We start from the raw sequence: 15,000 nt of genomic DNA, 5'->3' as shown, positions 1-15,000 counted from the left end.
TACTGCAAGGTGAGTAAAGGAATAACTAAGAAAGGGTTGGCTGGGTACTGCAAGGTGAGTAAAGGAATAACTAAGAAAGGGTTGGCTGGGTACTGCAAGGTGAGTAAAGGAATAACTAAGAAAGGGTTGGCTGGGTACTGCAAGGTGAGTAAAGGAATAACTAAGAAAGGGTTGGCTGGGTACTGCAAGGTGAGTAAAGGAATAACTAAGAAAGGGTTGGCTGGGTACTGCAAGGTGAGTAAAGGAATAACTAAGAAAGGGTTGGCTGGGTACTGCAAGGTGAGTAAAGGAATAACTAAGAAAGGGTTGGCTGGGTACTGCAAGGTGAGTAAAGGAATAACTAAGAAAGGGTTGGCTGGGTACTGCAAGGTGAGTAAAGGAATAACTAAGAAAGGGTTGGCTGGGTACTGCAAGGTGAGTAAAGGAATAACTAAGAAAGGGTTGGCTGGGTACTGCAAGGTGAGTAAAGGAATAACTAAGAAAGGGTTGGCTTTGTACTGCAAGGTGAGTAAAGGAATAACTAAGAAAGGGTTGGCTGGGTACTGCAAGGTGAGTAAAGGAATAACTAAGAAAGGGTTGGCTGGGTACTGCAAGGTGAGTAAAGGAATAACTAAGAAAGGGTTGGCTGGGTACTGCAAGGTGAGTAAAGGAATAACTAAGAAAGGGTTGGCTGGGTACTGCAAGGTGAGTAAAGGAATAACTAAGAAAGGGTTGGGTGGGTACTGCAAGGTGAGTAAAGGAATAACTAAGAAAGGGTTGGCTGGGTACTGCAAGGTGAGTAAAGAAATAACTAAGAAAGGGTTGGCTGGGTACTGCAAGGTGAGTAAAGGAATAACTAAGAAAGGGTTGGCTGGGTACTGCAAGGTGAGTAAAGGAATAACTAAGAAAGGGTTGGGTGGGTACTGCAAGGTGAGTAAAGGAATAACTAAGAAAGGGTTGGGTGGGTACTGCAAGGTGAGTAAAGGAATAACTAAGAAAGGGTTGGCTGGGTACTGCAAGGTGAGTAAAGGAATAACTAAGAAAGGGTTGGCTGGGTACTGCAAGATGAGTAAAGGAATAACTAAGAAAGGGTTGGCTGGGTACTGCAAGGTGAGTAAAGGAATAACTAAGAAAGGGTTGGCTGGGTACTGCAAGGTGAGTAAAGGAATAACTAAGAAAGGGTTGGCTGGGTACTGCAAGGTGAGTAAAGGAATAACTAAGAAAGGGTTGGCTGGGTACTGCAAGGTGAGTAAAGGAATAACTAAGAAAGGGTTGGCTGGGTACTGCAAGGTGAGTAAAGGAATAACTAAGAAAGGGTTGGCTGGGTACTGCAAGGTGAGTAAAGGAATAACTAAGAAACTAAAAGTTATGTTTTTCTTCATTAATTTATCAGATATTATGAATATTTTGAAAGCAATATATACCACTCGTCTATGTACTCTGTGATGGTCAAATTAATCCAGACTCGTGTGGTACAAGTATAGTATGTATATGTAAACAGTGTGACTCATATTCAGCAGTGGAGAGTTCGGGTTACAATCGACGACCTAGGTTTCAATTCAGGGTATGGGCAAGTCTTCTTACACTTTCTACCATTGTTGTCCTAGCATTAAATAGGTACTTTGGTGATAATCATTTGTTTTATGATATTCTGGGTTAATAACCCTCCTAGCTTAACAGTTATATACATATTCTTATATGTCTCTTGAATTTATGGCATCACTTGTAAATTACATCATGGCGTCAGCGGAGGAGTTCTTGTATATCATCTGTAGTGCAAGCCTTTTATTCTTCCCGCTGGTGAAGACACTGATGTATTTCCTTGCTAAATTGAATAAACGTAAAATATACCTTCTACTCCACTTTTGCAGAAAATTTCGTCTGTGGTTCGTCTGACAGACAACAGCACCAACTCAGACGTCAGCATCAGGTACTTCTCCAAGTGCAAGGATGGTGGCGACCTCAGAGTCACCAAGGAGTGTGGAGGCATCAAGGAGAACGATGAAATCGACTTTGTCCTGGAAATCAAGGTAGGTACCAAGTCAAGGTACCCATCTCTGTGGTGGCTAACTTTTAGGAGCATACTTTGGGGAATGACAAGGAGGTAACTGTCCACGTTAAGAAAATTCCACAGCTTGAAAAAGACATTTGAGAGAGATAGTACACTTTCCACATTTTCACTTCATGGTTGAGTTGTTGACATACTCAAAGAAACGTAAGCATAACTGAAGTATATACATGTGTATATTTGTCTTTGCTTTGGTTGTAATTACTTTTTAATTTTCTATAACAAAATAATAAGGATTTCTTGAGTTTTATATATCGGTTTGCTACACAAAACACAAATGCAATCAATTTTCTAGACCAAAAATCCCATATATATCCTATATATGTATATATATATATATATATATATATATATATATATATATATATATATATATATATATATATATATATATATATATATATATATATATATATATATATATATGTCGTGCCGAATATGTAAAACTGGTCAATTAGCAAGAACTCATTTAAAATTAAGTCCTTTCTGAAATTTTCTCTTATACGTTTAAAGATATATTTTTTTCATTAATGTTAATGTAAAAATTTTTAATTTTGCACCAAAAGAATCTTAGAAAACTTACCTAACCTTATTATAACAAGAGCAATTTATTTTAGCCTAACTGAACTAAATATATTTTACATTTGTTTACAATAATTTAATACTAAACAAACACAATCAAATATATTTTTTTCGTTAGGTTCAGAATGATTTTGGCGAAATTATTGCATACACAAATTTTCACTTGTCCTATATGGCAAGATGAGCGTTGCTATTTAAGCCAAGATCGCAAGTTCTGCCTATTCGGCACGACATATATATATATATATATATATATATATATATATATATATATATATATATATATATATATATATATATATATAAAGCAAATATCGGAAACCAAGCGATACAAGATGCAAAACAACCACAGCCTTTCGTATTGCAATCACCACATTATCAGGAGCTTGCAAAATTGCATAAAAGAGGAGGGTGTCCAAGCAAATAACGTTCCCAGAGGACCGCCTTTACTGAAGTGAGGGAGGGAGAAAGGAGAGGGGGCCGGTAGTGTCGAGGCACAACAGTGCCCATAGCCAGAAAGATGTATTATAACGTTAGAAAAAATCTTACAAGCATTGATATTCTAATAGCCTAGACGAAATTAACGTGGCAATAATAAAAAAATCGGTCATATTTCGCTATGACGTCAATAACTTTAAATATATAAATATATTGTCAGTGATATAGAAGTCACTGGCAATTATATTCTCCACGGGACAATGTGTCCCTTTAAATTACAAGAGAAAACGGTACCGTACGTAGGGGAGACTTCTAAAAGTTATGTAAAGGAAATGGGGCTCATTAAAATAAACTCATTAAGGGTGAGACATCTGCAATAACAGGAAAGCCGGCCATAGATATTCATCCCAAATAATTCTGAGGCAAACTCTGGTTCAACCTTCAGAAACTGCAGGAAAAAAAATGTAGGACCTAATTCCTCGGTGTGGCACTACATTTAAGACAGTCTGATGCATTCGTATAAGAGCCCAGTTTTAAACTGTGTACTTTTGCCTCAACTAAAAATGCATCTAATTTGAACAGCCCATCACTGATATTGAATAAGGACTGCCTATCATGCTTAATAATTGCCGATTCTACAATATTCCTTTCAAGCCAAGAGAAACAAGGGAAGATGACTCTTGCTTCCCACAAATTTGCTGGGTGATCACATGCTCTAATTTGGTTTGACTCCTGTGTTATACCTTTTGAATAGCGGTGTTGGGACAATCTCACCTCCAATGATTTTCCTGTTTGTCCCAGACAGGAGTGACTGCAACCATTGCAACCAACTCTGTAGACACCACCAACACGTTGTTTGGGTAAATTCTTTATCAGGATGCTTCTAACAGTCTGAATTTTTAAATAATACTTGTATATTAAATCTTTTCAGAGCATTATGCATCATAGATAAATTCTCGTTATATGGGAGGACCAGCACAGTCTTGGTCTGAGGTGTTATCCTAGGTTCTGTTTATAATAAGTTTCCTTAGCTTCCAGCAAGGCCGATTTCATAAACACTTTAGGATATCGCAGTTTTGTGCCAATGTCAAATATTTTCCTAATTTCTTCATCTAGGATCTCTGGACTGCACACTCTATAGGCTCTCAAAAACATAGTAAGAAATACACTCCTTTTGACTTTAGTCTCTTGGTTGGAATAATAGTGAATGTATGAGCACACACATTGGTGGCTTTCTTATATTATGCAAACTTAAACTTTCTAACAATCCTGTGTAACAGCACATCTAAGAATGGAAGTTTACAGTCCACCTCTTTTTCCACGGTGAAAAGGAGGTTGACAGTAAACTTCCATTCATAGATGTGTTGATACACAGGACAAACAGGAAAATCATTGGAGGTGAGATTGTCCCAACACCGTTATTCAATATGTATAGTATAGGAGTCGAATGCGATTTTCAACCATAATAGAGCTTGTGATAAATTTGTGGGAAGCAAGAGTCATCTTCCCTTGTTTCTCTTGGCTTGAAAGGAATATTGTGGAATCGGCAGTTATTAAGCATGATAGGCAGTCTTTATACAATATCAGTGATGGGCTGTTCAAATTAGATGCATTTTTGGTTGAAGCAGTAGTACACAGTTTAAAACTGGGCTCTTATACGAATGCATCAGACTGTCTTAAATGTAGTGTCACACCGACGAAATAAAGCCTACATTTTTCCTGCAGTTTCTGAAGGTTGAACCAGAGTTTGCCTCAGAATTATTTGGGATGAATATCTATGGCCGGCTTTCCTGTTATTGCAGATCTCTCCCCCCCCCCTTTAATGAATTTATTTTAATGAGCCCTATTTCCTTTACATAGGTTGGTAGACAGCAACCACCCAGGGAAGTACTACCGTCCTGCCAGACGACTGTGAAACAGAAACCTGTAACTGTTTTACATGATGGTAGTATTGCTGGTCTCTTTTTCTGTCTCATAAACACACTAGATAACAGGGATATCTTGCTACTCCTACTTACACTTTGGTCACACTTCACAGACAAGCACATGCATATATATATACATACATCTAGGTTTTTCTCCTTTTTCTAGATAGCTCTTGTTCTTCTTTATTTCTTCTATTGTCCATGGGGAAGTGGAAAAGAATCTTTCCTCCGTAAGCCATGCGTGTCGTATGAGGCGACTAAAATGCCGGGAGCAATGGGCTAGTAACCCCTTCTCCTGTAGACATTTACTAAAAAAGAGAAGAAGAAAAAACTTTATAAAACTGGGATGCTTAAATGTGCGTGGATGTAGTGCGGATGACAAGAAACAGATGATTGCTGATGTTATGAATGAAAAGAAGTTGGATGTCCTGGCCCTAAGCGAAACAAAGCTGAAGGGGGTAGGGGAGTTTCGGTGGGGGGAAATAAATGGGATTAAATCTGGAGTATCTGAGAGAGTTAGAGCAAAGGAAGGGGTAGCAGTAATGTTGAATGATCAGTTATGGAAGGAGAAAAGAGAATATGAATGTGTAAATTCAAGAATTATGTGGATTAAAGTAAAGGTTGGATGCGAGAAGTGGGTCATAATAAGCGTGTATGCACCTGGAGAAGAGAGGAATGCAGAGGAGAGAGAGAGATTTTGGGAGATGTTAAGTGAATGTATAGGAGCCTTTGAACCAAGTGAGAGAGTAATTGTGGTAGGGGACCTGAATGCTAAAGTAGGAGAAACTTTTAGAGAGGGTGTGGTAGGTAAGTTTGGGGTGCCAGGTGTAAATGATAATGGGAGCCCTTTGATTGAACTTTGTATAGAAAGGGGTTTAGTTATAGGTAATACATATTTTAAGAAAAAGAGGATAAATAAGTATACAAGATATGATGTAGGGCGAAATGACAGTAGTTTGTTGGATTATATATTGGTAGATAAAAGACTGTTGAGTAGACTTCAGGATGTACATGTTTATAGAGGGGCCACAGATATATCAGATCACTTTCTAGTTGTAGCTACACTGAGAGTAAAAGGTAGATGGGATACAAGGAGAATAGAAGCATCAGGGAAGAGAGAGGTGAAGGTTTATAAACTAAGAGAGGAGGCAGTTAGGGTAAGATATAAACAGCTATTGGAGGATAGATGGGCTAATGAGAGCATAGGCAATAGGGTCGAAGAGGTATGGGGTAGGTTTAAAAATGTAGTGTTAGAGTGTTCAGCAGAAGTTTGTGGTTACAGGAAAGTGGGTGCGGGAGGGAAGAGGAGCAATTGGTGGAATGATGATGTGAAGAGAGTAGTAAGGGAGAAAAAGTTAGCATATGAGAAGTTTTTACAAAGTAGAAGTGATGCAAGGAGGGAAGAGTATATGGAGAAAAAAAGAGAGGTTAAGAGAGTGGTGAAGCAATGTAAAAAGAGAGCAAATGAGAGAGTGGGTGAGATGTTATCAACAAATTTTGTTGAAAATAAGAAAAAGTTTTGGAGTGAGATTAACAAGTTGAGAAAGCCTAGAGAACAAATGGATTTGTCAGTTAAAAATAGGAGAGGAGAGTTATTAAATGGAGAGTTAGAGGTATTGGGAAGATGGAGGGAATATTTTGAGGAATTGTTAAATGTTGATGAAGATAGGGAAGCTGTGATTTCGTGTATAGGGCAAGGAGGAACAACATCTTGTAGGAGTGAGGAAGAGCCAGTTGTGAGTGTGGGGGAAGTTCGTGAGGCAGTAGGTAAAATGAAAGGGGGTAAGGCAGCCGGGATTGATGGGATAAAGATAGAAATGTTAAAAACAGGTGGGGATATAGTTTTGGAGTGGTTGGTGCAATTATTTAATAAATGTATGGAAGAGGGTAAGGTACCTAGGGATTGGCAGAGAGCATGCATAGTTCCTTTGTATAAAGGCAAAAGGGATAAAAGAGAGTGCAAAAATTATAGGGGGATAAGTCTGTTGAGTATACCTGGTAAAGTGTATGGTAGAGTTATTATTGAAAGAATTAAGAGTAAGACGGAGAATAGGATAGCAGATGAACAAGGAGGCTTTAGGAAAGGTAGGGGGTGTGTGGACCAGGTGTTTACAGTGAAACATATAAGTGAACAGTATTTAGATAAGGCTAAAGAGGTCTTTGTAGCATTTATGGATTTGGAAAAGGCGTATGACAGGGTGGATAGGGGGGCAATGTGGCAGATGTTGCAGGTGTATGGTGTAGGAGGTAGGTTACTGAAAGCAGTGAAGAGTTTTTACGAGGATAGTGAGGCTCAAGTTAGAGTATGTAGAAAAGAGGGAAATTATTTCCCAGTAAAAGTAGGCCTTAGACAAGGATGTGTGATGTCACCGTGGTTGTTTAATATATTTATAGATGGGGTTGTAAGAGAAGTAAATGCGAGGGTCTTGGCAAGAGGCGTGGAGTTAAAAGATAAAGAATCACACATAAAGTGGGAGTTGTCACAGTTGCTCTTTGCTGATGACACTGTGCTCTTGGGAGATTCTGAAGAGAAGTTGCAGAGATTGGTGGATGAATTTGGTAGGGTGTGCAAAAGAAGAAAATTGAAAGTGAATACAGGAAAGAGTAAGGTTATGAGGATAACAAAAAGATTAGGTGATGAAAGATTGGATATCAGATTGGAGGGAGAGAGTATGGAGGAGGTGAATGTATTCAGATATTTGGGAGTGGACGTGTCAGCGGATGGGTCTATGAAGGATGAGGTGAATCATAGAATTGATGAGGGGAAAATGGTGAGTGGTGCACTTAGGAGTCTGTGGAGACAAAGAGGGGAATGTATGAGAGTATAGTTTTACCAACGCTCTTATATGGGTGTGAAGCATGGGTGATGAATGTTGCAGCGAGGAGAAGGCTGGAGGCAGTGGAGATGTCATGTCTGAGAGCAATGTGTGGTGTGAATATAATGCCGTGAATTCGTAGTTTGGAAGTTAGGAGGAGGTGCGAGATTACCAAAACTGTTGTCCAGAGGGCTGAGGAAGGGTTGTTGAGGTGGTTCGGACATGTAGAGAGAATGGAGCGAAACAGAATAACTTCAAGAGTGTATCAGTCTGTAGTGGAAGGAAGGCGGGGTAGGGGTCGGCCTAGGAAAGTTTGGAGGGAGGGGGTAAAGGAGGTTTTGTGTGCGAGGGGCTTGGACTTCCAGCAGGCATGCGTGAGCGTGTTTGATAGGAGTGAATGGAGACAAATGGTTTTTAATACTTGACGTGCTGTTGGAGTGTGAGCAAAGTAACATTTATGAAGGGGTTCAGGGAAACCGGCAGGCCGGACTTGAGTCCTGGAGATGGGAAGTACAGTGCCTGCACTCTGAAGGAGGGGTGTTAATGTTGCAGTTTAAAAACTGTAGTGTAAAGCACCCTTCTGGCAAGACAGTGATGGAGTGAATGATGGTGAAAGTTTTTCTTTTTCGGGCCACCCTGCCTTGGTGGGAATCGGCCAGTGTGATAATAAAAAAAAATAACTTTTAGAAGTCTCCCCTATATATGGTACCGTTTTCTCTTGTAATTTAAAAGGGACACATTGTCCTGTGGAGAATATAATTCAAATTCAAAGTTTATTCTCTATAAGGATTACAATGCTGAGTTTACAGAAATTTGGTTATTGTTTGGTTTACATGTAGTAAAATTGTGATTACAGAGTGTACCACTAGAACGCTTAGCATGGCTAGGCATTTCGGCCAGTGACTTCTATATCACTGACAATATATTTATATATTTAAAGTTATTGACGTCATAGTGGAATATGACCAAATTTTTTATTATTGCCACGTTAATTTCGTTTAGGGTATTGCAATATCAATGCTTGTGGGATTTTTTCTAATGCTATAATATTCATCTTTCTGGCTATGGGCACTGTTGTGCCTCGACACTACCGGCCCCCTCTCCTTTCTCTCTCCCTCACTCCAGTAAAGGCGGTCCTCTGGGAACGTTATTTGCTTGGACACCCTCCTTATTTCTGCAATTTTGCAAGCTGCTGATGTGTTGATTGCAACACGAAAGGCCTAGAGCTATCATTCTACTCCCCCATAGTTGTTTTGCATATATATTTATATGTATATTGCATGTGGAAAATTAAATTTACCTGGATGTAACTCATAAGATACATACCAGTAAATGGTAACAAAGATGATTATTCTTTATCAAGGTTACAGAGACAAGTAGGAATTTTAGGACACTTAGGTCGCAAAAAATTGTCCCCCTTCGATACCCACTACAATTTATCTCTCAGCAAGTCACTCTGGACCTATATTAATTTCAAATGAAATATACATCACATTGAAGGAGAATTTATAATAATAAGACTCGCCAGTTTGTCTGGAGATTACTTGGTGTGTCATACACAAACCCCTGCCCAAATTAAAAAGAAAATACTGGCCAGAATTTTAACATAAATAGACATCGACTTAGCTGGGGTTCCTGGACTGTCCTGTCCACTCGCCTAATGCTCACATTATGCAGGACTGCAAATTCAACCATTTCTGCTCCTATTTGGGAGGTTTCAACCACAATTTAACCTCCAGAGCGACGAAATTTATGCACATTTCACTCACGTGCCTTCAGCCCCATTCAAAACAATGGCGACTCTTCCCCAGCGACCCTCACCCATTTCGCTGGTTCTTTATTTATTTACAAATTAATTTTTATTACCTACAATATATTCCATCAATTTACATACAAAAATACACTGTATTTTTGGAGAATATACAGTATTTTCCACATTGCAGAAGGCAAAACCAGTTTCATGATTTTTATTTTTATGTATAAATATATTAAGGTGCTATATCACAACTTCATGAGTTTAATATATTACAGTTAAATCAGTGTCCCAAGGACGTGGAGAAGACTCTGGTGGAGGTGAAGACACTCGAGGACAACCTTATGCTCGAGATTGAGTACAAGTGCACCTGTGACTGTAACACTCAGGTACTGTTGATCTTCTTAGTGGGATGTGTGAGAGAGTAAGTGAGTGTGAGAGTGACTTAGTGACTGAGTCATAGAGTGAGCGAGTGACCGAGTATAAATAGATACAATTATAATGCTCAAAGTTCACAATTCCGACAAGATGTTTAAGACTTATTCATTGTACAACAGTGTCATTAGAGCTCGGTGTACATCATGCATAATGCACACTATATTAGAATGAACATTGTTCTAGATATGTCCATTAAAACATTGCAACAGTTGATCTAGTGAGCAGTTTAGAAGTAACCTAACTGGTTAAGATTGTCTGCCTTAGTGAGGGCGACATTATGAGTACCTTACTGAGGACGACATTATGAGTACCTTACTGAGGACGACATTATGAGTACCTTACTGAGGACGACATTATGAGTACCTTACTGAGGACGACATTATGAGTACCTTACTGAGGGCGACATTATGAGTACCTTACTGAGGACGACATTATGACGTGAGGACGACATTATGAGTACCTTACTGAGGACGACATTATGAGTACCTTACTGAGGACGACATTATGAGTACCTTACTGAGGACGACATTATGAGTACCTTACTGAGGACGACATTATGAGTACCTTACTGAGGACATTATGAGTACGTTACTGAGGACGACATTATGAGTACATTACTGAGGGCGACATTATGAGTACCTTACTGAGGACGACATTATGAGTACGTTACTGAGGACGACATTATGAGTACCTTACTGAGGGCGACATTATGAGTACCTTACTGAGGACGACATTATGAGTACCTTACTGAGGGAGACATTATGAGTACCTTACTGAGGACGACATTATGAGTACCTTACTGAGGACGACATTATGAGTACCTTACTGAGGACGACATTATGAGTACCTTACTGAGGACGACATTATGAGTACCTTACTGAGGGCGACATTATGAGTACCTTACTGAGGGCGACATTATGAGTACCTTACTGAGGGCGACATTATGAGTACCTTACTGAGGGCGACATTATGAGTACCTTACTGAGGACGACATTATGAGTACCTTACTGAGGGAGACATTATGAGTACTTTACTGAGGACGACATTATGAGTACCTTACTGAGGACGACATTATGAGTACCTTACTGAGGGAGACATTATGAGTACTTTACTGAGGACGACATTATGAGTACCTTACTGAGGACGACATTATGAGTACCTTACTGAGGACGACATTATGAGTACCTTACTGAGGGAGACATTATGAGTACTTTACTGAGGGCGACATTATGAGTACCTTACTGAGGACGACATTATGAGTACCTTACTGAGGGCGACATTATGAGTACCTTACTGAGGGAGACATTATGAGTACTTTACTGAGGGCGACATTATGAGTACCTTACTGAGGACGACATTATGAGTACCTTACTGAGGACGACATTATGAGTACCTTACTGAGGACGACATTATGAGTACCTTAATGAGGGCGACATTATGAGTACCTTACTGAGGGCGACATTATGAGTACCTTACTGAGGACGACATTATGAGTACCTTACTGAGGGAGACATTATGAGTACCTTAGTGAGGGCGACATTATGAGTACCTTAGTGAGGGCGACATTATGAGTACCTTAGTGAGGGCGACATTATGAGTACCTTACTGAGGGCGACATTATGAGTACCTTAGTGACGGCGACATTATGAGTACCTTACTGAGGGCGACATTATGAGTACCTTAGTGAGGGCGACATTATGAGTACCTTACTGAGGGCGACATTATGAGTACCTTAGTGAGGGCGACATTATGAGTACCTTACTGAGGGCGACATTATGAGTACCTTAGTGAGGGCAACATTATGAGTACCTTACTGAGGGCGACATTATGAGTACCTTAGTGAGGGCGACATTATGAGTACCTTACTGAGGGCGACATTATGAGTACCTTAGTGAGGGCGACATTATAAGTACCTTAGTGAGGGCGGCATTATAAGTACCTTAGTGAGGGCGACATTATGAGTACCTTAGTGAGGGCGACATTATGAGTACCTTAGTGAGGGCGACATTATAATTACCTTAGTGAGGGCGACATTATAAGTACCTTAGTGAGGGCGACATTATAAGTACCTTAGTGAGGGCGACATTATAAGTACCTTAGTGAGGGCGACATTATAAGTACCTTAGTGAGGGCGGCATTATAAGTACCTTAGTGAGGGCGACATTATAAGTACCTTAGTGAGGGCGACATTATGAATACCTTAGTGAGGGCGACATTATAAGTACCTTAGTGAGGGCGACATTATAAGTACCTTAGTGAGGGCGACATTATAAGTACCTTAGTGAGGGCGACATTATAAGTACCTTAGTGAGGGCGACATTATAAGTACCTTAGTGAGGGCGGCATTATAAGTACCTTAGTGAGGGCGACATTATAAGTACCTTAGTGAGGGCGACATTATGAATACCTTAGTGAGTGAGGGCGACATTATAAGTACCTTAGTGAGGGCGACATTATAAGTACCTTAGTGAGGGCGACATTATAAGTACCTTAGTACCTTAGTGAGGGCGACATTATAAGTACCTTAGTGAGGGGGCGACATTATAAGTACGACATTATGAGTACCTTAGTGAGGGCGACATTATAAGTACCTTAGTGAGGGCGACATTATAAGTACCTTAGTGAGGGCGACATTATAAGTACCTTAGTGAGGGCGGCATTATAAGTACCTTAGTGAGGGCGACATTATGAGTACCTTAGTGAGGGCGACATTATAAGTACCTTAGTGAGGGCGACATTATAAGTACCTTAGTGAGGGCGACATTATAAGTACCTTAGTGAGGGCGGCATTATAAGTACCTTAGTGAGGGCGACATTATAAGTACCTTAGTGAGGGCGACATTATGAGTACCTTAGTGAGGGCGACATTATAAGTACCTTAGTGAGGGCGACATTATGAGTATTGGAGATCCGTAACATTGATGTGGGAAGAAACTTGTTCGTGTGGTAAGACACATATGCAACAGTTAGGTATCTTTATTTCGAAACGTTTCGCCTACACAGTAGGCTTCTTCAGTCGAGTACAGAAAAGTTGATAGAAGCAGAAGAGACTTGAAGACGACGTAATCAGTCCATCACCCTTGAAGTTTTGAGGTGGTCAGTCCCTCAGTCTGGAGAAGAGTATTGTTCCATAGTCTGAAACAATATGGAGTTGAAGTGAGAGGATGGAGCCTTATATAGCGCCAGGAGGTGAGACGTAGGTCACTAGTAGAGGTAAGAATGTAAATGTTGGGAGGTCAGGTCCCTCTCAAATCCAGCCATTCTCACTAGTAGAAGTTGTACAAGTTGATTTCATTTCTGTACCAAGATACCTGGTATACTCTTACCCATTAATAAGGAGGTATAGTCTCACTCATTTATAGGGAGGTATAGTCTCACCCGTCAACAGGGCGTCTCACCCGTTAATAGCGAGGTATAATCTCACCCGTTAATAGGGAGGTATTGTCTTACCCTCACCTATTAATTGGGAGGTATAGTCTCACCAGTCAACAGAGAGGTATATGTTAACCAGTCAATATGTTCACCCGTCAACAGGGAAGTATAGTCTCACCCGTCAACAGGGAGGTATAGTCTCGCCCGTCAACAGGGAGGTATAGTCTCACCCGTCAACAGAGAGGTATATGTTAACCAGTCAATATGTTCACCCGTCAACAGGGAAGTACAGTCTCACCCGTCAAAAGGGGAGGTATAGTCTTACCCGTCAAAAGGGAGGTATAGTCTCACCCGTCAAAAGGGAGGTATAGTCTCACCCGTCAAAAGGGAGGTATAGTCTCACCCGTCAACTGGGAGGTATAGTCTCACCCGTCAACAGGGAGGTATAGTCTCACCCGTCAACAGGGAGGTATAGTCTCACCCGTCAACTGGGAGGTATAGTCTCACCCGTCAACAGGGAGGTATAGTCTCACCCATCAAACCGGAGGTATAAATTAACCAGTCAATAGGTTCACCCGTCAACATCTTCTTAATTAACTTCTGTAAACAGAATCTTCCTGATCCGTTTCTCCAACATTTTCTTAAGTTATTCACTGAGATTCTCCAGCATTTTCTTGAACGGTAACTAATTTTATGTTAACTAGGTGATTATGGTTAGATAACATATCTCAGATTACAGTTGTAGCCTCCACCTCACTGTACCCTGAACGACCCACATCTTAATATGATAAAATTCAGCCTTCCTACATTACCATCTGGAGGATGGAACCACCGCCTCACTTTATGTTATAAAATCCAAATAATAGACTAATATTTTCCTCATCTTGGTCATCATTTTGTCTTCGGTGATCTGCATTATTTGAAAATGTGTTTAGTAATTCTCTGATGCCTCTTTCTTGGCCTACGTGCAGGGCTTAATAGAGGCAGGTGCTGCTAGTTGCAACAGTCAAGGAGACTTGGTGTGTGGAGTGTGTTCCTGTCACCCAGGTTACCGAGGAGAGAAGTGCCAGTGTAGCAACGAGCGCTCAGACAGCAGGTAAGACTTGCCGATGTAATCAGAGGCTTTTATGTCGAGTGCTAGTTCTTCAAGCGGCTCTTCACTGGGGCTGGTGAAGGGCTCTTGATCCGGAGAATAGGGGCTATTTTTCCCTTGAATGATTAAAATTGGATTATATTAAATTTATCAGACGCTGTATGACCCTTACAGGCTTGTCGCTTTCAGATGATGATGATGATCATAGTGTTAATAATGATAATAATAATAATAATAATAATAATAATAATAATAATAATAATAAATTATTATTATAATATTAAGTAGGTATGCGGTTTAAGTTTAGTTTTATGTAACAAAGTTAGGTTCATCACAATGCACTGTTGGCCTAATCCTTATGATAGTTACATTGCAGCACCTCCTGCAACGAGCGACTAGTTAGTTTGACATGATAGTTACTTGGTATTAGCAGAAGCTAGCTATGCTTCCCTGGAGTATTAAATCCTATAGGATGAGCTGAGGGATTTCAGTAGAGCGATGCGGGTATCGTCAAGTATACCCACTAAGGGTTTAGT

At 40.1% G+C, this 15,000-nt stretch overlaps 1 protein-coding gene across 2 annotated transcripts in view; it reads left to right on the top strand.

The window, feature by feature from the left end:
• Positions 1-15,000, top strand: part of LOC128698691 (integrin beta-PS-like) — a 197,866-nt gene that overhangs the window by 121,260 nt on the left and 61,606 nt on the right. For both annotated transcript variants that reach the window (XM_070097789.1, XM_070097790.1), the window contains exons 10-12: positions 1,851-2,009; positions 9,840-9,950; positions 14,343-14,467. In XM_070097789.1, the coding sequence (XP_069953890.1) occupies positions 1,851-2,009; positions 9,840-9,950; positions 14,343-14,467 (395 nt within the window). The remainder of the gene's footprint in view (positions 1-1,850; positions 2,010-9,839; positions 9,951-14,342; positions 14,468-15,000) is intronic.

This window comes from Cherax quadricarinatus, chromosome 59, assembly GCF_038502225.1.
Source record: "Cherax quadricarinatus isolate ZL_2023a chromosome 59, ASM3850222v1, whole genome shotgun sequence".
Classification (NCBI taxonomy): Eukaryota; Metazoa; Arthropoda; class Malacostraca; order Decapoda; family Parastacidae; genus Cherax; species Cherax quadricarinatus.
The sequence above is the reverse complement of the archived record's forward strand: the minus strand, read 5'-3'. Positions and strand labels throughout refer to the sequence as shown.